The 26,084-nt window shown below is 55.2% G+C and overlaps 2 protein-coding genes across 5 annotated transcripts in view; one reads left to right on the top strand and one right to left on the bottom strand.

The window, feature by feature from the left end:
- The first annotated feature begins 3,792 nt into the window (after positions 1-3,792).
- LOC100767691 (steroid 21-hydroxylase) lies at positions 3,793-6,853 on the top strand. 3 transcript variants are annotated; one of them, XM_035451776.1, is made up of 10 exons: positions 3,793-4,195; positions 4,270-4,359; positions 4,768-4,910; positions 5,014-5,109; positions 5,205-5,306; positions 5,408-5,494; positions 5,706-5,906; positions 6,085-6,263; positions 6,354-6,457; positions 6,542-6,853. In XM_035451776.1, exons 1-10 carry the CDS (start codon positions 3,889-3,891, stop codon positions 6,817-6,819), a joined length of 1,587 nt encoding a protein of 528 aa, XP_035307667.1. In that variant the 5' UTR covers positions 3,793-3,888; the 3' UTR covers positions 6,820-6,853. The 3 variants fall into 3 exon arrangements, with proteins under 3 accessions (XP_035307667.1, XP_035307668.1, XP_035307669.1); XM_035451777.1 differs by lacking the exon at positions 4,270-4,359; XM_035451778.1 differs by lacking the exon at positions 5,205-5,306.
- Positions 6,832-26,084, bottom strand: part of LOC100767397 (tenascin-X) — a 65,251-nt gene continuing 45,998 nt past the window's right edge. Inside the window, exons 25-46 of one of the 2 annotated variants that reach the window (XM_035451768.1) lie at positions 25,477-25,794; positions 19,648-19,962; positions 18,969-19,292; positions 16,742-17,062; positions 16,063-16,386; positions 15,384-15,707; positions 13,734-14,021; positions 13,129-13,401; positions 11,819-12,100; positions 10,657-10,965; positions 10,023-10,358; positions 9,668-9,790; positions 9,396-9,539; positions 9,094-9,213; positions 8,847-8,990; positions 8,627-8,757; positions 8,366-8,498; positions 8,128-8,279; positions 7,940-8,036; positions 7,692-7,853; positions 7,449-7,612; positions 6,832-7,127 (exon numbers count right to left, since the gene is read on the bottom strand). In XM_035451768.1, coding sequence (XP_035307659.1) covers positions 7,026-7,127; positions 7,449-7,612; positions 7,692-7,853; positions 7,940-8,036; positions 8,128-8,279; positions 8,366-8,498; positions 8,627-8,757; positions 8,847-8,990; positions 9,094-9,213; positions 9,396-9,539; positions 9,668-9,790; positions 10,023-10,358; positions 10,657-10,965; positions 11,819-12,100; positions 13,129-13,401; positions 13,734-14,021; positions 15,384-15,707; positions 16,063-16,386; positions 16,742-17,062; positions 18,969-19,292; positions 19,648-19,962; positions 25,477-25,794 — 4,886 coding nt within the window. In that variant the 3' untranslated portion in view covers positions 6,832-7,025. Of the gene's footprint in view, positions 7,128-7,448; positions 7,613-7,691; positions 7,854-7,939; positions 8,037-8,127; positions 8,280-8,365; positions 8,499-8,626; positions 8,758-8,846; positions 8,991-9,093; positions 9,214-9,395; positions 9,540-9,667; positions 9,791-10,022; positions 10,359-10,656; positions 10,966-11,818; positions 12,101-13,128; positions 13,402-13,733; positions 14,022-15,383; positions 15,708-16,062; positions 16,387-16,741; positions 17,063-18,968; positions 19,293-19,647; positions 19,963-25,476; positions 25,801-26,084 lie in introns of both variants that reach the window. The other variant, XM_027388778.2, reaches the window with a different exon arrangement.

The following is a 26,084-nucleotide window of genomic DNA, read 5'->3' as shown; positions in this document are numbered from 1 at the left end:
TCCCCAACTTTGGCGTCACCTTCGGTTATTCATGGGTGACCCCCCTCCCGGAAATTTACTGAGGTCAGACGAATCTGTCATTGGAACATTCCACAGGGATTCATGACCTGTCATTTCTTGTTCTGCCCAATGATTGGTACCAGGCCCATAGCTGCTTATTCCAGGAGCTCATAACTGGGAGAGTCAGCAATGAGACTAGGTAGTTGCTGTGCCCTGGGAGAGGTGAGCCGTCAGGGCTTAGCCCAGTGAGGAGAGCACCAGAGAGGCGTGGAGTATGTCCTGTGGGTTACTTTTTGTGGTTTTGGGACAGGGTCTCGTGTTCTAGGTTGGCCTCAAACTTGGCATGGAGCCTCCACACTTGAGTTCTTGGGTCATAACACAGATCACCACACCAAGGATTTTGCAGCGCTAGGAATGGAACCCAGGATTTCATGCATACCAGACAAGCACTTTACCAACGGAACCATATCTCCAAATGATTTTTGACTTTTTGAGACAGGCCTTACACAGCCAACGCTGACCTTGAACTCCTGATCCTTGGCTCCCCTGAAATTATAGGAGTTCCCCAGCATGCTGGGTAGATTTGTTTGGTAGGTGGAGTTGGGCAAAGAAAACAAAGATAAGGGAGTTTGAAATAAAGAAAGGGAGACACACAAAGGCTGGGGACAGGACAGAGCACATTTTGGGACTCTGAAACTTGTCATCACTGATGTTTGTATTTGAATGTGTGGAAAGAGGTGCTGAGGTAAACAAAGACACTTCAGGAGGGGCCTCCACAGCCACCGGGGTTCCTAGTCACCCCATCAGATAGGACTTTGGCGAAGCTATGGTCCTTCTGGGTATTTCAGAACATTGGGTTTCTTTCTTCTTTTTTTTTTTTTTTTTTTTTTTTGGTTTTTTTTTTTTGAGACAGGGTTTCTCTGTGTAGCTTTGGAGGCTGTCCTGGAACTCACTCTGTAGACCAGGCTGGTCTTGAACTCACAGAGATCCGCCTGCCTCTGCCTCCCGAGCGCTGGGATTAAAGGCGTGCACCACCAACGCCCGGCTCAGAACCTCGGGTTTCTTAACAGCTGCATCTATTTCCCCCAAACCAGTCACCAGAGCAAGGTTTAGTTGTGGCCTGTGTCACCCATAGGAGACGATGCTGCTCTTATGAACCAGCCCCAGAAATCCCACCCCCTTCTATCTCCTGAGGCAAGGCCAGGGGTCCAGGCTAAACCTCCAGGGGCCTCTGCCACAAGGACCTGCCAGCTCACCCAGCTTTGGGTAGCACAGCTGGATTCTCACCTTGGTTCTCCTGTTGTACTCTCTTGGTGTGGAGATGGACCCCTCACCCTGGGGTCTGTCTGTAAAGCTGGGGATGGGGAGCTAGGGGACTTCTCACACAACTCCTTGAATAGTCTCTCCCCAGTTGCTCTGCTAGGCTCCCCATTGTGCCCTATCAGAGCTCTTGATCGGGTCCTGAGGGAAATGCATCTCTTACAGCTATAAATTCTGAACCAGCTGTGTCTGCCCAGCTCCCTCCTAGGGAGGCCCCGGTTGGTAGACTGTCTTCTTCACTCTGGGATCTATTTTCTCCCTGGCTGGTTCTGTGACCCAAGGGCCCTGACCCTCCAGACAGCCTTGTTCTACCCATGCCTAAAACACCAGTGTCCAAATGGCAAAGAGAGAGCAAGAGCACACATCATGCCTTTTTCTGTCTCCCACCCATGGCCTGTGGCCTACGAAGGCCAGCAAGGACCGTTCTCCTTTTCGAGTCTCAAGGCGAGATTCCATACACATCTATCGTGATTTTTTTTGTTTGTTTTTGTTTTTCTTGAGACAGGGTTTCTCTGTGTAGCCCTGGCTGTCCTGGAACTCACTCTGTAGACCAGACTGGCCTTGAACTCCTGCCTCTGCCTCACTGAGTGCTGGGATTAAAGGTGTGTGTCACCACCATCTGGCTTTTTTTTTCTTTCTTTCTTTCTTTTTTTCTTTCTTTCTTTCTTTCTTTCTTTCTTTCTTTCTTTCTTTCTTGTAAGTCAGCTCAGTTGGTCATTTTGTTGTTGCAGCAGTCAAGGACAGCAGCAGCTGCTGGTAGTTACAGATGCAGGTTCTGCCCTGGTTGCCTGCTGGAGCCTGGTTCTGCTTCAGCAGCTGCACTCGCGAGTGCACACACACACACAAGCCAGCCTTGGCTGGGCGTTGGTGGCGCACGCCTTTAATCCCAGCGCTCGGGAGGCAGAGGCAGGTGGATCTCTGTGAGTTCGAGGCCAGCCTGGTCTCCAGAGCGAGAGACAGGACAGCTTCCAAAGCTACACAGAGAAACCCTGTCTCGAAAAACAAAAACAAAACAAAACAAAACAAAACAAAAACCCACAAAAAACAGGGACAACAGTGTAGCCTACACAGCATGGCTTCGGGGAGCAAAGTTAGGAGAGTGTTTGGTACACATAGTTCTAAAGTGGGGTGGGTTGTGGTTTCTTGTCTCCTGACACTTTTCTGTGTGGTGATGAGGAAAGAACCCGGAGCCTCTGTGTGAGGAAGCACCATCAGAGCCTTTCTTAGCCTTGTCTCGTCTGAGATGGGGTCTTGCTATGTAGCCCAGGCTGACCTCAGACTCTGTCCTGCTGTCTCTGCTGGCTCAGTGCTGAAATTACAAGAACCACCATGCCTCACTCTAGACATTTCTGACAGTGAAAGAGGCCATATAGCTAATGTCCACTGGGCCAGGCATTGTGGTCTATGCCTGTGATCCCAGCATTTGGAAATGGGAACAGAGGGAGCACTTATAAGCCATCCTTGGCTGCATATTGTCTTCAAGACTAGCCAGGGCTGCATAGTAAAACCTATCTCCAAAAAAAAGGTCTGGTTGTGTTTTTGTTTAGTTTTACACATACACATAACACAAAATATAATAAATAAATGAAAAACTAAACAAAACCCTGTGTTTTGTCTGTATGCATGTGTGTGCATGAAGTACACCCTGGAGCCGGAAGGGGGCACTGGAACCCCTGAGCTGGAGTTACAGAAGGTTGTGAGCTGCCACGCAGGCGCTGGTGAGCGGCCATGCAGGCGCTGGGAACACAACCTAGGTCCTCCTGGGCAGTGGCAGCCAGTACTCTTAAGCACCGAGCCACCTCTCCAGCCCTGTGGCACTTGCTTGCCACTCCAGAAATAGAGAGACAGAGACAGGAGCATCCCTGGTGCTCAGCGGCCAGCCTGGAAAAATGACAGCTCAGGGGTCTTTTCATCTGGTCAGACTACCCGGGATCGACCTTTGGCCTCCACAATGCACCTCTTCTGTCACCGCAAAAAGCCTAAACCACAGCAAAGAACAACAACAACATAGGGGACCTGGTATGGTGGTGTGTCTGTCATCCTAGCTATTTGAGGGGCTGGTAGAGAATTCCAAGTGTGAGGCTCTGCCTGAGCTCTACATAGTGAATTCAAGGTACCCTGGACAGCTTAGTGAGACTCTGTCTCAAATGAACAAAAATGGGGCATAGGTAGGGAGGCCTCACCCGGAATGTATAAGGTCCTGAGTGCAGTCACTGGTATCACAAAAACAAAGTGGTAATAATAATAACAACAACAATAACAACAACAACAGCTTGTAAGGACTACAGGCAAACCCCAAAGGCCTATTGGGCAGAGACTGTCATTCATTTCTCTCCTCTGGGGCAAATTCACTCCACTCAGCTGGTCCAAGGTGGGGCATGGTGGGAGGGGCTGGGCTCAGGGCAGACCCCTCTGTCCACATGACTCACAAAGAGCTAGGGAAGTGGTCATGACTCAGAAAGGTCAGGGTTTTGCATCTCTTCCTTTCTTCCTGATGGATGGTACCATCTCTGATCCCTGGGTCTCCAAGGCCAGTGGGACGGTGCCAACTTGAAAACACGGCTCTGAATGTGGGACCTGGGACTGATAACGTCAGAATCATGGCTGGATGGATGGCTGGGGCCAAGCGCTATAAAAAGCCGTGTCAGGGTGCTGCATAAGTGTCCCGCCATGGTGCTACCTGGGCTGTGGCTGCTGCTGCTGCTGCTGCTGGCTGGCACCCGATGGCTGTGGGGCCAGTGGAAATTCTGGAACCTACACCTCCCTCCTCTTGCCCCGGGGTTCCTGCACTTTCTACAGCCCAACCTCCCCATCTACCTGCTGGGCCTCACCCGGAAACTCGGGCCAGTCTACAGAATCCGCATGGGGCTGCAAGGTGAGACAGCTCTTCCTCTTCCTATACCTGGCTGTCCCTTCCTGCTGACACCTGCTGATCCCCCCTCTCCACAGATGTGGTGGTGCTGAATTCTAATAGTACCATTAAGGAGGCCCTGATCAAAAAATGGGTGGACTTTGCTGGCCGACCCACGGTACCATATGGTAAGGGTTGAAGGCACTTGTGTTTTCTTCTTAAGATGGGACCTCCATCTTAAGGTGTTGGTGGCGCACACCTTTGATCCCAGCACTCGGGAGGCAGAGGCAGGCGGATCTCTGTGAGCTCGAGACCAGCCTGGTCTACAAGAGCGAGTTCCAGGACAGCCTCCAAAGCCACAGGGAAACCCTGTCTCGAAAAACAAAACAAACAAACAAACAAACAATAAAAAGACAGGACCTCACTATGTAGCCCTGGCTGACCTGGAAATCACCCTGTAGTCTAGGCTAGCCTCGAACTCACGAAGACACACCTGGTGTGGCCACTGCCCTGGACTACTTCTTAGACTGGGGGAGGCGGGTCAGGCCTTTGGCTTCCTTAGTTAGTCACCATTCTCTCCACCATCCCTCCTACAGAGAAGCTAGACTTGGACCTGTCACGAGGGGACTACTCTTCGACATGGAGGACCCACAAGAAACTCTCTCGTTCAGCTCTGATGGTGGGCATGCGAGGCTCCACGGAGCCCATAGTAGAGCAGCTGACCCAGGAATTCTGCAAGGTAATGCAGCACTTGTGTGGCCTGGCCCTCCTGGGGTCAGCCCCCCGCCCCGCCCCACCCCGTACCCCTTTATTTCCACAGCCTGTCTCTCTGTGTCCTGCAGCGCATGAGAGCCCAGGCTGGCGCCCCCGTGGACATCCACCAGGAATTCTCTTTTCTCACCTGCAGCATCATCTGCTATCTTACTTTCGGAGACAAGGTCAGGGCTGCCCTCTGGCCCCTCAGGCCCGTCCCTCAGCCCCTCCTGGCCCTTGGCTGGTCTTGAACTCAAAGTGTGCCCTCCCGTTCTGACAGGATGACACTTTGGTGCACACTGTCCATAGCTGTGTCCAGGACTTGATGCAAGCCTGGAGCCACTGGTCCATCCAAATCTTGGATATAATTCCCTTTCTCAGGGTGCGGAAGCCCAGCCCAGACTCCGCTGGCCTGGGGCGGGGGTGGGGATGGGGGTGGCTGGTCTCCATCCCTCCGGAAGCTGACTCCTGTCCCTGCCCCAGTTCCTCCCCAATCCAGGCCTCTGGAAGCTGAAGCGGTTCCGAGAGAATAGGGACCGTATTGTAAAGCAGCAGCTGAAGCTCCACCAGGTATGCACTGCGGGGTGGTGCGGACGGACGGACAGACGACGGGGATGATGGGGACGACGGGGATGACAGGGACGACGGGGACGACGGGGCGGGGGAGGGGGCGGATGGGGGATGGGACGGACTAGCTCCCCTGGCCCAGGCCCCTCACCGCGGCTGGGCGGGCTTCGCTCCCCGAGCTGGACACTCAGCCTGCTCCCCCTGCCCTCTGCAGGACAGCCGGGTAGCAGGCCAGTGGAGGGACATGATCGACTACATGCTTCAAGGGATGGAGCAGCTATCAGAGGGCCATGGTGCGGGAGAGCTCCACGAGGGGCACGTGCACATGTCTGTGGTGGACCTTTTCATCGGTGGCACCGAGACCACAGCCACCACGCTCTCCTGGACAGTGGCTTTCCTGCTTCATCACCCTGAGGTGTGCTATGGGGGGAGATCCAGGCTTCTTGGCCCAGTTGCTCTGCTCTTGACTGCCTGGCCTGGTCTTGCTCACAGCGGGGGCTCTAGGCTAGGTGGCTGGAGGCTGGGCAGCCTGAGAGAGCCACCCAGGGCAAAGCTTGGTCCCTAGACTCCAGCTTTGCCCCCTCTCGTCTCAGATCCAGAAGCGACTGCAGGAAGAATTAGACCTCAGGTTGGGCCCCAGTGGCGGCAGCTCCCAGATCCTGTACAAGAACCGAGCACAGCTGCCTCTACTCATGGCCACCATCGCTGAGGTGCTGCGCCTGCGGCCGGTGGTGCCCCTGGCCTTGCCCCATCGCACCACTCGGGCTAGCAGGTGACTCCCTGGGTTAAGGGTTGACTGAGGAACACCCCCCCCCAACCCCGCTCAGGGTCTTGGACAGCTTCTGACTCCGCCTTCCCTCAGCATCTCTGGCTATGACATCCCCAAGGACACAATCATCATCCCCAACATCCAAGGTGCCAACCTGGATGAGACGGTCTGGGAGCTGCCCACCCAGTTCTGGCCTGGTATGATGGGGTCAGGCATGGGCGGGGAAGAGCCCCGGCCTCAGCTGGGACGCACTTCCCTAGCTGTCTGTTACTTACCCACAGATCGCTTCCTGGAGCCCGGCAAGAGCCCCAGAACACTATCCTTTGGCTGTGGGGCACGTGTGTGCCTGGGAGAGCCTCTGGCACAACTGGAGCTCTTTGTGATACTGGCACACCTGCTCCAGGCCTTCACGCTGCTGCCACCACCAGATGGCACCCTGCCCTCCCTGAAGCCCCAGAATTATTCTGGTGTCAATCTCTTGATTCATCCCTTCCAGGTGCGGCTGCAGCCCAGGAACCTGGCGCCACAAGACCAGGGCCAGAGCCCGTTGACAGGATAGGACCAGTGCCAGCCTTGTGCCTCAGTTTCTCCTTTATTGCTCCGTTGCTGACCCCTCCCCTCCCCCCTGTAAACATGGTGCTGTGAGATCGTGGTAGAGAAGGCTTCCTTGGTGAGCTAGGCAGTAGAGGCACACTGGCTCTTCTCTGGGCACGACCCCTCAGTGCTGGGCAGTCACACTAGATGTGAGCAAGGTGGGCGGCAGGCTCAGCTGCCCCTGGTGGGGGCCTGGAAGTTTCTGGGTCTCAGCTTCATTTCCGTGAAGGGCACCGAGAACTCGAAGCCCTTCCAGTGGTACCAGCTCACTCCCTGAGGAGAGAGTTGTCAAGGGAGGCGAGTCAAAGCCTGAGCACATCAGTGGTGCTCGTCATCCCCACCCTGCTCCTGCAGGTGACCCCCAGACTTCCATCTCACTCATTCTCCCTGCCTACCCTCTGCTGCAAAGGACTGAGGCTTAACCCCGAGCTTTCACTAATAAACAGTCTCCAAGCTTCCTCAGTGAGGTTGGCATTGTTGTCCCATTTCACAGATGAGCCTCTGAGGCTCAAGAAGCTCAGTCATTCATGTGAGAGAGTATTCCAGCCCAAGTGACCCAGAATCCAGCCAGCCTGCTGCCTCCATGGCCCCTACCTGGTGGTCCACGGTGCTTCCATAGAGCCCGTTGAGGTTGGCATAGTGACAGTTCCTGTACCACCAAGCCCCACGATAGGAGACGGCACAGGAGATGAGCAGGTTGTTGGGGTCTCGATCACGGGCAGAGAAGACACTGCCGCTGTGGTAGCTCATTGAGTCGCCTGGTAGGGTATGGGAAGGTGTGGTGAGGACGGCCCTCATGCCTGCCCCGCCCCGTCCCGGGCCCACCCTCACCCTCACCTGCGGTGCCATGGTAGCCCTCCAGGTGTAGACGGTAGTTCTCCACTGCTGAGTCTACCCGGAAAAAGTCATACTGGGCGAACACAGCTTCATCTCCAGCCCTCAGGTCCACGCGCATCGAGTAGTCTCCAGCCTGCGTCAGACTGTGTAGGACCTCATTGCCTGGGGTGGAGCACTCTTTGTCAGGGTCCTGGGGTCCACAGGACTGCCGTCCCTTCCCTGGTTCCCCAGCCCTATGAGGCACAGACCCAGCCAGAACTCCCTGGAGATGTTCCCAAAACCATGGGCATACTCCTCCCAGTCTCTCCAGAAGTCCGTCTGTCCGTCCATGCGTCGCTGGAACACCTGGAAAGCAGGCAGGGGCAGCATTAGCCTCCGGCTCGTGGGCAATCGGTTCCTGTGCAACACAGGTACCTGAGCTCTAAATGCAACCCACCAGCCAGCCGCCTCCATCAGTCTCCATGTCACAAAACACATCCAAAGGCCGCTCGCGGTTGCCGTTGAGGAAGATGGTGGTGGTCTTTGAGGCGCTGGGCCCATTCTGCATCTCCTCCCCACAGTCCCGGGGGAAGGGGATGTGCAGCCCACCTGCAGAGAAGAGGTGGGGAGTCTGCCCTCTTTCCCAAATCTCAGACCCCAGCTGCCCACTTACGCTCAGGCCCCAGTGTCAGTACCAGTAGTAAAGGAAGTGGACACAGGGGGCGTGAGGCTCTCGCCCCAAACAGCCCGGAGCTGGGCGCTGTAGAAGGTAGACGGGAACAGGCGGAGGAGCCTGTGAGAGGTGGTTCCTGCAGGAAGCAGGATTTCCTGGAGACAGACCAGGGACACACAAGGTCAGTAGAGGGCTCGATGGGAGACTCACTGGGAGGTTCAGAGAGGGCACCCCCAAATCTAGCAATGGAAAGCAGATGGCCAGTGAGGCAGGAGTGGGGTACCTGAATCTGTCCTCCAGGGGTGTCGAAGCTGAGCAGGTAGCCTGTGGGTGGGACTTCAGGCTCAGTCCAAGTGAGCAGAGCTGTGCGCGGGGTCACTTCCTTGGCCTCCAAGTCCTGGGGGGGCTTCAGCCCTGGAAGGGGACATAGGAAGAGGCAGGTGAGCCCCTATCTGTCCCTTTGAACCTCCTATGACCCACCCCCCACACACCCCTGGCTCTACCTGTGGTGAAGGTAATGCTGGCTGGGGAGGTGAAGTTAGGACCTCGGAGACCACGCACGGTGGCTGTGTAGTTGGTGTCGACCGCCAGGTCCGTCAGTGCATAGTCCACAGCGCTGCCCGGTGCTGAGGCCTGCAGGGGTGGGGCTGGGAGTGGGGGTGGCATCCATCAACTCCTGCCTCTCCATGCTGTCCCCTGCTCGCCCCACCTTGAACAAGTCCTCTCCAGAGGAGGCTCAGCCATGCTCACCCCCAGGGGATGCGACCTGGACGTTGTACTCATCCACCGGTTTGTGGGGGGGTTTCCAGTGCAGAAGGGCAGACCCATCCGTCAAGTTCAAGGCCCGTAGCTGGGTGGGGCCATCAGGAACTGGGAGGAGCAGGGAGCTCAGAGGTACCCCGCCACTGTCCCTACCCTTAACTCTCCCAATTCCACTGCCTCCTCGCTCAATGGCGGCCGAGCCCCAGGCTTCCCCTTACATCCCTCCTCACCCCCACCACAGCCTTGCTTCCTTTCTCTACCTCTCCTGGTGTTGGGGCAGTCTTTATTACCTGTAGTCAGGAAGCCTGTGAGAGGCTCACTCTCCTCAAAGCCACGGACGGAGACCACAGTCACCTCGTAGCGAGTGTCTGGCATCAGTCCCTGGAGGATCTGGGTCTGGGTCCGGGCGTCCACTAACACACTCTGTGGCTCTCCTACAAACATGGGTGGAGCCTGGGGGTCACCCCGGAGGCCTGAGAGCAGCTGGAGCGTGGACAGTGTGCAGGGGTGGGGGTGAGCAAGAGAGGAAAGCTGAGGGGGAATTGGGGAGAGGAGCCATCACCTCCATCTGCTAGTTGGTAGGAAAGTTTGAAGCTATCCACCCTGGATGGTGGTGGCACCCAGTCGACTCTGGCTGATGTTTCCCCAATGTCACTGAATTGCAAGTCACGGGGGCTCTCCAGAACTGAGGACAGTAAGGGGGTCCAGTGGTGACTGGGTGTGCATAGGCAGGTCCCTGCTCTATCTCCCTGGGTGCTCTGGCTCCAGAGAGGCCCCTGTCCCTCTCTGCTAGGTTCCCAGGACAGAAGTCACTCTCTGGGTGCCTTCAAGTCCCCCCATTCGCCAGACCCCTTTGTGTGCTGGGTTCCACTCTGCAAGTACATGCTCTCCCTTTGGTGCCCAGTGTGGGCCCTCACCTGGGCTGAGGGTGCGGGCAGTACCCTGGATGCTGTCTGCCTTGTGCGGCCCACGCAGCCCATACAGAGTCAGGCTGTACAGGGTCCCAGGATGTAGGTCGCGAAGCACAGCCGAGCGCTGTGTCCCTGGCACCATCAGCTCTCGCTGGACCAGAGGACGAGGATACGGCTCCAGGGTACTTGGCGAGGGGACCCCAAAGCGTATTAGGAAGGTGTCAAAGGCCCGGAGTGGGGCCTCCCAATTTAGCCGCAGAGAACTGGTGGTCACATCTGTCACTGACAGCTGGGACAGGCGGGGCCCTGGGTCCCCTGGGGTCTGACCAGCAGGAACTGGACCTGTGGGAAGTGGGTAGAAGAAAAGACTTTGGAGACAGATACATACCAGCCCTAGGGCTTGTGGCATGTCCCTTCTGTCATTGTACCCTGGCCCTGTTGGTCAGAAAAGTTGGGCTAGTGAGGAGCAGAGCCACACGAGGGATGCCCGACAAGGGAGGAGAGGAGAATCTGTGTAGGGCAAGTGACCAAATTACCTCAGCTTTTCCTGGGTGCCTCCTTCTGCCTTCCCCGTGGCAGCCACTTCTGGATGCCCCCTTCCCAGCCCCCAGATAACTAGAATAGTCCAGGCCTGGCCCACCTGTGGTGCCCTCTGCAGAGATGGGTCCATGCCGCATCCCTTCACGGAGGCCATAGAGGAAGAACTTGTAGGAAGTGCTGGGTTCCAGGCCTGAGATGAGGACCTTGTCCTGGTCTCCATCAACAAGCAGGGCCTGGCGCTGGCCCTCTGTGTCCTGGTACTGGACCACGAAGGACTCAAAGGGCCCACGGGCCACACCCCAGGAGAGGCGCAGGGAGTCTGGGGTTGCCTCGGTCACTGTCAGCGTCCCCAGACGGGGTGCTTCAGGGGGCTCAGTGGGACTTGGGGCTGACATGTCCTCTTCTGGGGCTGCATGGGAGAAACCAGGGCAGAATCTTCACTGGGCGGTGTGGGCCGGCCCTTCCCATCTTGCCCTTCAAAGGAAGGGTTATGTGGCCGGCCTGGGATGAAGACACCTCACAGTCCTGGCAGAGCAGTCCAAGAGAGGAAAGGAAGGAACCAGGGGATCATCTAGAACCTTCCAGTTCTTGAATTTGTTTTACCCCTGCCTTGGCATCACATCCTGACACCCAGGGGGGCCTCTCTGAGCCCAGTCCCCAGATCTCCTACCTTGGAAGCTGCTGTGTCTGTTGTTCCTTCCTCAGCTCTTGGCTGTGTCTGGACCAGGGACTCACTTCCCCTCTCCCAGCCTCTGGCATATCAGCACCCCACCCTGCCCCCAGCAGTGGCCCTTCAGGCTCTGCCCTCACCCTGCCCTAGCGCCTGTCTCAATGCTTTTAAGAGCAGCCGAGGGTGGCACTGACTAGTGTACGTGTCTGGCAAGTCACACTAGCCCTGTGTCCTTGGCCAATCTGAAGTGGGTGTCAGTGGCCTCTGCCCATTGGACTTTCCAGTGATTTTCCATTGGAGAAGCAACCCTGGCTGCCTAGAAAGGGGGTGTGTACCTGTGCAGCAAGGGGACGGAGCTGTCCCAACAGGGCAGTGGGGAGCCGCACATGAGGAGCGGTGGGGTCAGGAGAGCGGGGAACCCCCCAAGACCTTTCCTCCCTGTCTGACCTGACTCCTGTTATTTCAAATGGCTGATCGGCACCTGGGGTGGGCACAGGCTCTGGACAGGCCCCTGCCCTTCCCACCCATCCACCGTGGTCAGTCCCTTTGTCTTCAGACTCGTTGGGCCTGTGGTTAGGCAGGGCAGCCTCACCTGTCACTCCCAGGGCAGAGATGGGTCCCAGGCGCTTGCCTCCAGCGAGCCCATAGAGCAGAAACTTGTACTTCCTGCGTGGCTGCAGACCCTCTATGGTGACCTCATTCTGGTCTGCAGCTGCGGCCACCGTCTGGAGCTGCCCATCCCTGTCTCTGTACTGGACCAGGAAGGAGTCAAAGGGGCCCTGTGCTACCGTCCACAAGAGGCGCAGAGAGTCAGGGGTCTCTCCTGTCACTGACAGTTCACCGAGGCGGGGCTGTGGTGCCTTCTCCAGGGGTGCTGAGGAGAGGGTGAGGACAATTCAGTTAAGAGTCTCCATTCCTGGAGACTCACGGAAATGGGAAGGGTCCATGAGTGGCCTCAGGGACAGACAGACACCCAAGGACACAGCCAGGCCTGCGTGCTCCTGCTGTGGGGCACTGAGGGGCAGTGTCTTGTCTCTGGAGGTCCTGCCTGTTTGCTGCAGTCAAGAGCCAGGCCACACAGAGGGTCACAATGAGAGAGGACTAGTGGTGGGGGCAGAGACAGGTCTTCATTTCCTCAGGGCAGGGGCTGTGGCCAGAACTGAGGCTCCGGGGGCATCTGAGTGTCAGAGAAATACTCTCAAATGGGGGAGCTGCCATCAGCCTCGGGCTGCCCCCCATCTTCTTCCTGGGAGCAGGCTGGGCAGAGGTGAGAGAACAAGGGCACAACGGAGACAGTCTGCCCGCATGAGGGTGGCTGTTGACAGGCAATGCTTGGACAAGCCTGTGTAATGAGGGTTTGGGGGAAGAATTATGATATCTGAGGACTTCGGGCCCTGATGTCTGCCTGGGTGACTCATTGACCTGGGAGTGGGGTCAGGGTCATGGGCCTACTCCACCCCTTCCTTGGGGGTGACTCATGGGCACAAAAACACCAGATTTTTCCATAGTCTTCTGCAGCCAAGCCCTTCCTTTCCATCTCATGGCTCAGGGGTGGGAGGAAAAGGGCGTAGGTGCCAGCCGAGGTACTGGTCACCGGCACACTGAGGAGTGGACTACCAGTCACCGGCACAGTAGGGAAGCCTTGGTGCAGATCAGATGGCTTACCCATGTCATGTGGCTGTCAAAGACTGAGTCTGGGTTTGAACCCAGGTCAGCCCAGCCTAAAAGCCCCTTTTCTTGGCAGTTGTCAGGGAAGGGAGGACGGTGTGTATCAAATGCTGAGGTTGTGCCCAGTCAAGAGCGGGGACTTGCCTTTGTGAGGACCTTTACTCTCAGGATGAGTCCCTGGAAGGCCCTGAGCTTGAGAGCCGTGCATTGGTGGGAGGCGGGGCCAGGGCTCACCTGTGGTGCCCTCCACAGAGGCAGGGCCCAGCCGTTTGCGGCCTGCCAGGCCATACAGCAGAAACTTGTATTTTCTGTTGGGCTCCAGGCTGGGGATGGTGACCTCACGCTCGTCTGCTGGCACAGGTACCACCTGGAGCTGCCCTCCCCTGTCCTTGTACTGGACTAGGAAGGAGTCGAACTCGCCCTCGGGGACAGTCCAGGAGAGACCCACGGAGTTCTGGGTCACATCTGTCATTGTCAGTTCCCCAAGACGAGGAAGGAGCTTTGTGTCTGAGGTTGGAGAGGAGAGGGAGCTGCTTAGAAAGTGTACACAGACACAGACACAGGGGTGGGGTGGGGTGAGGTGGAGGGAGGGGTGGGCTGCGGCTCTGTTCCTGGTGGCCAGAGGGGGTGATCGGGCAGGGCTCGGGATAAAAGAGCCTCCAGCAAGGGCAGCAGGTGTGCCTGCCCCGTAATGAGGTCAGCAGGAAGGAGTGAATGAAGGGAGTGAATGAAGGACCCGAGTGAATGTGGGGCACAGAAGCATGCAATTCCAACAGTTGCCACTAGGGGGCAGAGGGCGCTGCGGGTTGCAGGGCCAGCGGTGCCAGGGCCTCACTCACCAGTCTTTGCATCTACGGAGACAGGGCCGTGGCGCTCCCCACCCTGGAGTCCAAAGAGTAGAAACTTGTACTTGCGGGCTGGGTCCAAACCTGAGACGGTGACCTCACCCAGGTCTCTGCTCACAGGCACCGTCTGGGGCTGCCCCTGTGCATCCTTGTACTGGACCAGGAAGGAGTCGAAGGGGCCCCGGGCCACCGTCCAGGACAGGTGCACAGTGCTGGACGTCACTTCTACCACAGCCAGGTCCCCCAGGCGGGGCTCTGTGGGGAGCTCTGTGGGCAGGAGGGCTGCAACAGAGCAGAGGAGGCTGAGGGGTACAGGCAGAACCTGCTGGGGGGACCAGGCTGCCCCTAGTCTGCAGAACAGCCTCTTCTAACGCCCCACCCCAGCCCAGCCCAGCCATAGGCAACTGCTGGAGGCAGCTCACACACAGGAGTATCTACGTTTAACACAGTGGTTCTCAACCTGTGGGCCTTGACCCTTTTAGCAACTGTTTATCTCCCAAAATGTTTACATTATGATTCATAACAGTAGCAAAATTATCTGGGTGGTGGTGGCGCACACCCCTAATCCCAGTACTCAGGAGGCAGAGGCAGGGGGATCTCTGAGTTTGAGGCCAGCCTGGTCTATAGAGAGAGTTTCAGGATAGCCAGGACCACACAGAGAAATCTTGTCTTAAAAAGCCAAAAAACAGGGCTGGAGAGATGGCTCAGCGATTAAGAGCACTGACTGTTCTTCCGGAGTTCAATTCCCAGCAACCACACGGTGGCTCACAACCACCCTGAATGAGATCTGGTGCCCTCTGCTGGTGTGCAGGCAGAAGAAGACTGTATACATAATAAATAAATAAATAAATAAAAGCCAAAAAACAAAACAAAGTAGCAAAATTGCAGTTACGAAGTAGCAATGAAAATAATTTTACGGTTGAGGGTCACCACAACATGAAGAACTGTATTGCAGGGTTGCAGTGGGGCTGGAGAGATGGCTCAGAGGTTAAGAGCACTGGCTGCTCTTCCAGATGACCTGAGTTCAATTCCCAGCACCCACATGGTGGCTCACAACCATCTGTAATGTGATCTGGTGCCCTCTGCTGGCCTGCAGGCATACATGCAATTAGAACACATAATATATCACAAATAAATACTTCAAAAAAGGCTGGGCGTTGGTGGCACATGCCTTTAATCCCAGCACTGAGGAGGCAGAGGCAGGCGGATCTCTGTGAGTTCGAAGTCAGCCTGGTCTACTGAGTGAGTTCCAGGACAGGCTCTAAAACAATACAGAGAAACCCTGTCTCGAAAAAACCAAAACCCAAAACAAACAAAAAATTCAAAAAAATAAAAAATAAATAAAGGTCCACAGCATTAGGAAGGTTGAGAACCACTGGTTTAGCAGATGCCATCATGATTGTCCCCTTGCTGCAGGAACTAATGCTTGAAAAACCACACAGTCTAATGGCAGACAATTCAGATCCAGGTAGCCCAAATTCCGAGCATGTTAGGAATCACTAATACCCGGAGAGGAAGGAATGAGGGATCCAGTGAGGTCCGGGAGTGGAGGAAAGAGGGAGCTGTGTGGAAAACTCCGTTCTGGGTGTGTGAGCTGGAGGAAGAGCTGGGATGCATGGGGGAGGGGAGGAGGCCAGCTCTCACCGGTCACGCCCACGGTGGACACGGGGCCCACACGCTGACCATCATGGAGTCCATACAGGTTCATCTTGTATTTGCGCCCAGGCTCCAGGTCTCTCACGGTGGCCTCCCTCTCCTGGCCCCCGACACGCACCACCTGGGGACGCCCATCACTGTCCTTGTACTGCACAGTGAAGGAGTCAAAGTCTCCCTGGGGGACGGTCCAGGAGAGGCTCAGGGAGTCTGGGGAGGATCCTGTCACAGTCAGCTCTCCCAGGAGCGGCTCCTCGCGGGGCTCTGGGGCCTCTGTGCTGGGCTCTGTGGGGCTGGGGGTCTCTTCCTCTGCAGCTGAGAAGAGGGCAGAGAGGTGAGGCAGGGTCCCCAGCCGGTGTCCTCAAGTGACAACAAAGTAGCCATAATTACCAAGGGAGCCTGGTGCCCTGCTTAGCTGACAGCTGACCACCACGCCCAAGCCCCTGGGTCAGCTGAGGGGACCTGGACAGCCACCATCCCAGCAAAGTCCTCTAAAGCCCTGCCGCCCAGGGAGACTGGCCAGCCCAGAAGAAGGCACACAAAGGCAGACCACAGCATCAGCAAAGCAGGTCTGTGGTGCTGAGCAGATCTGGGGTATTAACAGCATCCAGCCACCAATCCCAAGTCCACCTCCCAATGGTCTCATCCTGAGAGTCCCAGATTCACTCACCTGTCACCCCAACAACAGACACGGGGCCCACCCGCTGACCATCATGGAGTCCATACAGGTTCATCTTGTATTTGCGCCCAGGTTCCAGGTCTCTCACGGTGGCCTCCCTCTCCTGGCCCCCGACACGCACCACCTGGGGACGCCCATCACTGTCCTTGTACTGCACAGTGAAGGAGTCAAAGTCTCCCTGGGGGACGGTCCAGGAGAGGCTCAGGGAGTCTGGGGAGGATCCTGTCACAGTCAGCTCTCCCAGGAGCGGCTCCTCACGGGGCTCTGGGGCCTCTGTGCTGGGCTCTGTGGGGCTGGGGGTCTCTTCCTCTGCAGCTGAGAAGGAGGCAGAGAGGTGAGGCAGGGTCCCCAGCCGGTGTCCTCAAGTGACAACAAAGTAGCCATAATTACCAAGGGAGCCTGGTGCCCTGCTTAGCTGACAGCTGACCACCACGCCCAAGCCCCTGGGTCAGCTGAGGGGACCTGGACAGCCACCATCCCAGCAAAGTCCTCTAAAGCCCTGCTGCCCAGGGAGACCGGCCAGCCCAGAAGAAGGCACACAAAGGCAGACCACAGCATCAGCAAAGCAGGTCTGTGGTACTGAGCAGATCCTGGGTATTAACAGCATCCAGCCACCAATCCCAAGTCCACCTCCCAATGGTCTCATCCTGAGGGTCCCAGGTCCACTCACCCGTCACCCCGACAACCGACACGGGACCCACACGCTGGCCACTGTGGATGCCATACAGGTTCATCTTGTACTTGTGGTCTGGCTCCAGGCCGGGGATGGTGACCTGGTCCTCATGCCCTGGCACCCGCACCACCTTGGGCTGCCCATCCCCGTTCCTGTACTGGACCAGGAAGTGGTCAAACTGTCCCTCGGGGACTGTCCAGGAGAGGCTCAGGGAGTCGGGGGTGGCGTCTGTCACAGTCAGCTCTCCCAGGCGTGGCTTCTTAGGAGGAGGCTCAGGAGTCATGGTGGGCACCACCTGTGTGGTCATAGCTTCCTCCTCTGGAGTTAGACACACACACACACACACACACACACACACACACACACAGAGAGAGAGAGAGAGAGGGGGGGGGGAGGGAGAGTTAGGTCTTCTCTGTGCTGAGAATGTAAATAAGCATTTATAAAAACAAAGTTCTCAGCCACAATGCACCACCACATCTTTTCTGTTCTTTCTACACTGCCATTCCTAGCACCCCACCCAGACATCTGCCAGCACCCATGTGACCTCTCCCTCTCTCCAGCTCCTGCTCCACACTGCCTTGGGCCTCCCTGCACTGGCTCTCTTTGCTGTCTGCTCCCTCACTGGACCTAGATCTTCACCTCAGTCATGTTTGGAAACCCCGTCCCCCAGGCTGAGTCCCAGCTGCTGGTGACCACAGTGCTCAGCCTCTGGCTGCCTCACACACGGGTGGGCGCTGACCCAGGTCTGATCTCCTGCCTTCAGGTTCACCCCTCCTCTCCTAGCCAGCTGTGCGTCAGGAGGAAGCCCAGGCTTCAAATGCGAGCTTCCAATGACAGATGCCAGCGTGCAGCATGGGACCGGGTACCCAGTCCTGGGTGGAATTCTGGGTTTCTGAGCTGCCACCACTTCTCCATCAACCTCTCAGAGGACATCACACAAAGTCTTGGGTCCTTGTGGACCAGCTTATTTCTAGCCTTCTGCTCTTTGTACAGTCAGGACAATGACCTGACACTCTTCACCTCAACACTGACCTGACACTCTTCACCTCAACACTGACCTGACACTCTTCACTCCAACACTGACCTGACACTCTTCACTCTAACCTGTTACCAAGCCAATGCCTGTTTGACCTCAGGTCGCAGTGATCTCATGAGCAGGCTGGTTTGGATGTCTCTTCAGGTCCTGTTCTGGCCCCTAGGTTCTCCATGTTCTATGCCCATGGCTTTGGGCCTTCTGCCTGTTCCCTGACTGTGAAATCCATCTGGTCCCTCAAAGCTTTGCCCCAATAGAGACCAACAGCCCTGACTCCTGTGGGCTGTTAGGCTCTGTCAGCTCAGAGCTGTCCCAGTACTGCTCTGTCTCATGAAATTATGCCAAACACAGACAATGGCACAGAACACGGACGGCAGACAAGGCCCTCTGGTGCCATGATGGCGAGCTTAGAGTCCTATTTCCACACAGACACACTAGAGCATTTGCTATAAAACAACCAAACACCCTCATCCAGGTGATAAGTGACGTCTGCCTCTTCTAACAATTATGGCTTTGTGGTCCCTCTAGACACCTTCCCGCAGATGGGACTCAGTGACCACGCTGGGTGATGGAGGACTGCTGGAGTTCAGAATTGACCTCCACTTGCTGAGGCTTTTACACCACAGCTAACTCAGCAGAGTCCCCGCAGAGCCCCACACTTCCAGGTTCAACCCACAGTTCGTTCCAGGTGAATCTTGGGGAGCTCTGGCTCCCCATCTGACATTCAGCCCCACAGTCCCCACATCGGGGAACTGAGGCACGTGAGTAAAAGCTTAGAACTGAAGAAAGGAAGGGGGGAAGGGGGAGAGAAGGAACGAGGGCTTGAAGCAGTTTGCACACAGGCAGACTAAATTCTGTGGACCCACTCTCTTCAATGCTTCAGTGGGTCGGAGGACTTCACACGGATGGAGCCCCTCTGTGAGGAGTATTGCTAGCACATCCCCAGAGAGGGGCGGAAACCTCTGCTCTGGGGCTTTGCTGCTGCGGAGCTGACCCATGAACTGGCAGCTTGTTTCCCACGGTCCTCTTAGAAACAGAACAGTGGGCTCGGGACACACTGCAGGGTCCGTGGCTGATGTGTGGCAACACCAGGAGGGCTGGGCAGCTTTGGTGCACGGTACAGGTACATGAAGATGCGTGGGAACGAGCGGTTTGGGGCTGGTTCCCCACACAAACTCAACTAACACTCACCGGTCACGCCCACAGTGGACACGGGGCCCACACGCTGACCCTGATGGAGTCCATACAGGTTCATCTTGTATTTGTGCCCAGGTTCCAGGTCTCTCACGGTGGCCTCCCTCTCCTGGCCCCCAACACGCACCACCTGGGGACGCCCATCACTGTCCTTGTATTGCACAGTGAAGGAGTCAAAGTCTCCCTGGGGGACGGTCCAGGAGAGGCTCAGGGAGTCTGGGGAGGATCCTGTCACAGTCAGCTCTCCCAGGAGCGGCTCCTCGCGGGGCTCTGGGGCCTCTGTGCTGGGCTCTGTGGGGCTGGGGGTCTCTTCTTCTGCAGCTGAGAAGAGGGCAGAGAGGTGAGGCAGGGTCCCCAGCCGGTGTCCTCAAGTGACAACAAAGTAGCCATAATTACCAAGGGAGCCTGGTGCCCTGCTTAGCTGACAGCTGACCACCACACCCAAGCCCCTGGGTCAGCTGAGGGGACCTGGACAGCCACCATCCCAGCAAAGTCCTCTAAAGCCCTGCTGCCCAGGGAGACCGGCCAGCCCAGAAAAAGGCACACAAAGGCAGACCACAGCATCAGCAAAGCAGGTCTGTGGTGCTGAGCAGATCCTGGGTATTAACAGCATCCAGCCACCAATCCCAAGTCCACCTCCCACTGGTCTCATCCTGAGGGTCCCAGGTCCACTCACCCGTCACCCCGACAACAGACACGGGGCCCACACGCTGGCCACTGTGGATGCCATACAGGTTCATCTTGTACTTGTGGTCTGGCTCCAGGCCGGGGATGGTGACCTGGTCCTCGTGCCCTGGGACCCGCACCACCTTGGGCTGCCCGTCCCCATTCCTGTACTGGACCAGGAAGTGGTCAAACTGTCCCTCGGGGACTGTCCAGGAGAGCCTCAGGGAGTCAGGGGTGGCGTCTGTCACAGTCAGCTCTCCCAGGATGGGTTTCGTAGGAGTTGTGGTGGGCACCACCTGCGTGGTTGTGGTTTCCTCCTCCGGACCTGGACACACCATAGGGACAGGTTAGGTCTTTCCTGTCCTCAGTTTCCACATAAATGGGTATTTATAAAATGAAACCCTGAAGAGCAAAGTGATCCTGGCCACAGGGCCCACTACCTGTCTTCTCTGTGTCGTCTACACTGCCATTCCTGGCACCCATCCTAGACTTTCCCCTCCTCCTCTATCCACACACGACTTGTCCTCTTCCTATAGCACCTGCCACGTTTGAGCAGGTCCCAAGAGGCCACTGCCCCGGGCCTCTCTGCGCTACCTCTCCTTGCCATTTCCTTCCTCACTGGCTTCAGGACTTTGCTCCAAACAGGCTCGGAACATCGTACTAGAAACCCGACCTCCCCCTCAGATGCCATCATTCTGGATGAGTTGTTGGAGGTCTCTGGCTGATGACAACTGATACTCAGCTACAAGGTGCCCAGATCAGGGGACGCGAGTTCTTTGTGGAATGAATGAATTGATGCATGACAATGAAAGTTGAAAATTGCAATAATAAATAAATTAAGATAAAATAAAGTTGGGTTTATAGGTGCACAGTGAAAACGCTAGCCTCTGCTGTCCCTTCATAGGCTGGATGCTGTGAGGAATCAGAGGCTCACACTCGCTCAGCCACAAGTCCCAAGGCCGATGCCTCTGCTGTGGGGCCTCTTGGTTCTTAGGACTCTGTTAGGAAGAGAACAGCAGGCTCCGGATGCACTGATGTGTCTGTATGGGGTGGCTTCCTCCCATCTGAAACATGCCCTCAAGTCTCTCTCAGGAAATTCCTGAGGCTTACAGGGTTTATAAGGTCTCAGCCAGCCCACGCTAAGCAGGGGTTCCAGGTGTTAGTACTCAGGCATCTGTACTGGCCTGGCCTTGGGGATCCGACCTCAGCTGCAGCCACTAAGAGCACCACCTGTGCACATTCACTAGTTCCCTTTTAAAAGGGCCCTGCCCACCTCCTCCCTCCCCCACTCTGTTCCCTCCCTCTCCCCCCCTTTCCTTTATCCTCTCTCCTGCTGCTCCTGTCTCTGGAGAATGGTCTCCCTCTTTCCCTTTCCCTAATTAAAAACAAAAACAAAAAACAAACAAACAAAAACCCTCTGTTCAATCCCTGTCGCATGGCATGTTTTTCTCTTGTGCCACTTTTCTTAAATTACAGCACCAGGGAAGAGCTTTTGGGCGCTGTAACCAGTGTTGGAGTTAGGTCTGCAGTGAGGCAGCTGCCTCTGAGCTACCTGCACTCCTGTAAGGCTCACCACATTCCTGAAAGTGACCCCAGGGAATACGTTTGTTCACTGAGCCAGACATGGATGGAGTTATTTCTTGGGTCTGCTTTTAGTGCCTCATCTGGCAGGAATAGATGTTCAGTTGCCCTCAAGAAAGTCAACCAATGTAATTGGCGCTGGGATATAAACTAACAGAACCCAAGGTAGTTAGGGAAGTGAGGGTATGCGACCACGGCAACAGATGGTAAGGCATGCACCTAGGATCTGCCGGGGAGACCTGGATACGGCCACCTTTCCCATGTGCCATGGGATGGTGAACCTCCCTGCTATAGGAGATAGGGCATGCGACCCAAGCAGGCCAAGTGAGAATCTTGGGGTGTCCATTTTCCTAAACTGGATATGGGTGATGAATGGGTTATACTACACAGATGTAAGGACATCTCCAAAACAGCAAATGGACTAGAGGGTGCATTGCAATCCCTAAAAGTAGCACATAGAGGACAGGATGGTTAGCAAGTTATGGTGTCAGCTGTTTGACCCTTGCTGTAGGCAAAGATGTAAAACTGAGATCTGGCTGCCTTCTCAGAAAGAGTGTACCCATGTAAGAGAGGAATTGCAAAGCGGGGAGAGTCATATGGGTACTATGTGCTCATGAGCCTCTGGTTTGGGAAGCAGAGACAAGAAGACAGACAGGAGTATTAGCTTGCTGTTTCTTGGAGCGGGAAGGATGCAAGGTGAAGAGAGTGCAGGTCAAACACAGGCTACAGAGCCTGTCCTAGGAGCCAAAGTCTTGGAACCCTTGGGTAATTGGATAATTAAGGGGGGAGGTCTGACCATGAGGAGAGGAAGAGAAATCCACGATCCCATATGCAGACGGGGCATCAGTAATGACTGAGTACAGGGAAACTATGATGTTCAGGGCACACTCAGCATGCAGCCAGCATGAATTGGGAAAGACTTTCAAGCTGAAAACAATGAAGGAGCCTCCGAGAGCCTCGCTGGCTGGCGTGGCTGTGAAATAGAGGCAGATGGGACTAATCTTAGCAGAGCTGGAGAAACTGAGTATCATAAGAGCCCATCCCTCCGTGAGACAAAGGCTGCATAACCAGAGGCAAAGCGGGGAAAATCAGTCCCTGGTGAAAGGCCCCTATGAGTCAATAGGGACACTAAGTCCCATGAATATAAGGACTTAATTAAAGACAACAGGGGAGCAGGTGTTGCTGGAGGGAACTGGGAAGGAGAGAGGCAACATAGATGCCCAATTCATGAAGTCAGACAAAATCATATTCTTGGGAAAGCTAAGAAAGAGACCGGCAGCCAGACGAGACAGTGCATCTTTAATCTGGGTGCTGCAGAAGCCAAGGCAGGCGAATCTCGGTGAGTTTGAGGCTAGCCTGGTCTGTATAGCAAGTTCTGGGCCAGCCCCAGCTACACAGCACTTCAGCGGCTTGCTGGGACTGGGATGGGATATGACACAATGACTCAGAGTCTCTGGGAACCCAGTCTGACTCCGAGCAGCATGTCAACTGTCTTTATAAAACACAGCTGCCATCGATCGAGAGGAAGTGAGAGAAAGGCAGGGCAGACCAAAGAATCTGTCCCAGTCACTCAAAGAGAAGCGTGACAGGATTAGTGAACAGACAGTTCCCACAGGAAGATTAACAGAATGCCAGATGCTGTGCTAGCGACCTCCTGTAGACTCTACAGCCCAAGAAGCAGGTCACAGAAGACAGAAATTGTAGGACAGCGCAGATTAAAAGGTTAAACTTGGGGCTGGAGAGACGGCTCAGCAGTTAAGAGCACCGGCTGCTCTTCCAGAGGACCTGAGTTCAGTTCCCAGCATCAAATGGCGGCTCCCAACCATCTGTAAGGGGATCGGATTCCTTCTTCTGGTGTGCATGAAGACTGAGCACCCATATACATAACATGCATGAATTTAAAAAAAGGTTAAACTTGACCTAGGGGTGGACGGTCGTCACCTCCAGAGTGTGCAGCACACGTTTCTCCCCTGCAAGAAGGTACGGATCCATGCTAGGGGTAGAAATTGTTTAAGTAGCCTGGGGCCCCTCCAATAGCCACCATAGCAGCAAACGTGGCTGATGAAAAGACAGCGGCCTGTCAGAGCTGAAGACCCAGCTCCAGCGGCGGGCGTGGTAGGCCAGAGTACAGCCATGGGCCTGAGCTGGGACCTTCAGGGCCATCAAAGGCAAAGAGATGCACAGTGGTCTTGAACCATCAACAGCATCCTGGGATGAAGAGGCTGGGTGGTTCATGGAAAGTTCATGGAAGGCCAGATAGGGTAACGTACATTCCATCAGTGACCCTCTCTTGACAAAGCCATTCATGAAAACCATGAGGTCGTTTTGTACTGTGCTGAGATTTGCTAATGATTGTTTACTAGTGCCGCCTTTGCTCTGGATCCTAGGGCCAGTTTGCATCCATTTGGAATGGCTGACCATGGTTCTTCAGAGCGTGCCCCCGTGGCTGTCATGGGAAGGATCTGGGACCCTGCATTGCTATTGCGCCCACCTCTATGAATGCATTGATGACACAGATGACATCATGCTAGTCTCTGGGTAGGTTAAGTGTCTATAAAATCGTCTGAAGAACAGGAGAGACATGAATTGTGCCCTGTACGAATGGGAGGGGGCACTGCCAGAAACTATAAGGCTGTTGAATGAGAACCCCGATGCAAGGAGTGGGCTACATTCCTGTGAGTTGTTCAGGCGAAGGAGGCCCCGAAGTCCCACAGACCATAAGGCTATGGGAAATGATGTGGTTTGCAACACTGGAGTAGATGCTAAATCCCTACTGCGGAAGACACTGAATGCTTGTTGCAGAACATGAAGAAATCAGATTGAGGCTGAACTGGAAGGTCCCTTCCTTTGGTTTGCATTTGTATTACATGATGGGCACCAGGCAAGCTGCTGTGGGAAAATGATCACCAACAGTCCTGCTTGTCCATGGGCCATGAATAATACAGAGCCCCCCGTGCCGGCAAGAAGAGGCCGCTGGCACAGCCATGGCACAACTTTTTTTTTTTGGTCTTTTCGAGACTGGGTTTCTCTGTGGCTTTGGAGGCTGTCCTGGAACTAGCTCTTGTAGACCAGGCTGGTCTCAAACTCACAGAGATCTGCCTGCCTCTGCCTCCCAAGTGCTGGGATTAAAGGCGTGCGCCACCAACGCCCGGCTATGGCACAACTTCTATGGGCACAACAATAATCATACTTAAAGTCTGCTCCACAGGAGGGGACACACATCTTGTACTACACACCAGGGCAGAAGCCTGTGGCTGGAGAAGACATGGGGCCCCCGTGGGGAGGCAATGCCATTGCTTTATTAAATGGATATGATACACCCATCGAATTGCCTTCTAAATACCCGTGTCTACACTCACGGATTACTGCTGCTACCAACGCCAATTAATTGTGGAAGGAATGTGTTCCTTGTAATTAGAGGTGTACTGTAGAGACTCATAACTGAAGGTACTGAAACTAAATGGCAGTTGCTGTGTCACAATGGTCCAATACTCGGCAATAGATGGAAGAAAAGGCTCAGGCAACACTACAGAAAAGTGGGAAAAATTTAAAAGACAAAGGCGGGATCACAGCATTGTGTATCTATTTCCTAAAAACTGACACATTGCCTCTCTGAGGAAAGCTCATTAGTAGTAGCCAGGTGTGGTGGTGTGTGCCTTTAATTACATACAGCACTTGAGAGGCAGAGGCAAGCAGATCTCTGTGAGTTCCAGGTCTACATAGTAAGTTCCAAGACAGCCATGGCTATCTACAGAGGCCCCGTTTCAAAAACAAAAGAAAGCAAAACATCCAGGAAGTAATCAGAGCTTAAAAGACTCAGGAAGTAAAGAAAATCCACAAGTCTAAGGAAGCTCCTGAAACTTACAAAACTCACAGTCTGTCCCAACACTAGCTAAAGGTTAGCAGTTATTTGCAGGAGAGCTGGAGAAAGCTCCAAGAATTGATCTTTTCTGAGTCATTATCCATGTTGAGGTCAGCTTTTGTATAATACACCTGCATTTGGGTCACCCATGTTTCTGCAGGTAACCCTTCACCCGTTTTCTCATATGTAATAATAATAAACCAATAATTCAGTATGTCGGGCTTGTCTGGAATACTTTGCTTGTTGTTAGTGTCCTATCCAGATTAAACAATATCCATCCCCAGGAAACCTGAAGTGCTCACACAGCCTTGCTGTTGTAAGAACGACTGTTACACAAAGATGGTAGAGAAAGGAATGAGAATGGGGTCATCGCTCACAGACCCATCTGACACTCACTGGTCACGCCCACGGTGGACACGGGGCCCACACGCTGACCATCATGGAGTCCATACAGGTTCATCTTGTATTTGCGCCCAGGCTCCAGGTCTCTCACGGTGGCCTCCCTCTCCTGGCCCCCGACACGCACCACCTGGGGACGCCCATCACTGTCCTTGTACTGCACAGTGAAGGAGTCAAAGTCTCCCTGAGGTATGGTCCAGGAGAGGCTCAGGGAGTCTGGGGAGGATCCTGTCACAGTCAGCTCTCCCAGGAGCGGCTCCTCACGGGGCTCTGGGGCCTCTGTGCTGGGCTCTGTGGGGCTGGGGGTCTCTTCTTCTGCAGCTGAGAAGGGGGCAGAGAGGTGAGGCAGGGTCCCCAGCCGGTGTCCTTGGCTTCTGAGGAGAAGCTATGGCTACCAAGGAGGTCCCAATGTCAGTTCAGAGATGTCCCCCACCTTGGGCCTGGTGGCCCTGGTCAGCTTACAGCTGGCCACCATGCCCAAGCTCCTGGGTCAGATGAGGGGACCTGGACAGCACCAACAGAGAAGGCCTCTGTGGCCCTGCTGCCTAGGGAGACCGGCCAGTCCCAGGGTGGGCACACAATAGTAAGCCATAGCTTCAGCCAAA

This window comes from Cricetulus griseus (genome assembly GCF_003668045.3).
Source record: "Cricetulus griseus strain 17A/GY chromosome 1 unlocalized genomic scaffold, alternate assembly CriGri-PICRH-1.0 chr1_0, whole genome shotgun sequence".
Lineage (NCBI taxonomy): Eukaryota > Metazoa > Chordata > Mammalia > Rodentia > Cricetidae > Cricetulus > Cricetulus griseus.
This window is presented reverse-complemented; position numbering and strand designations above follow the sequence as displayed.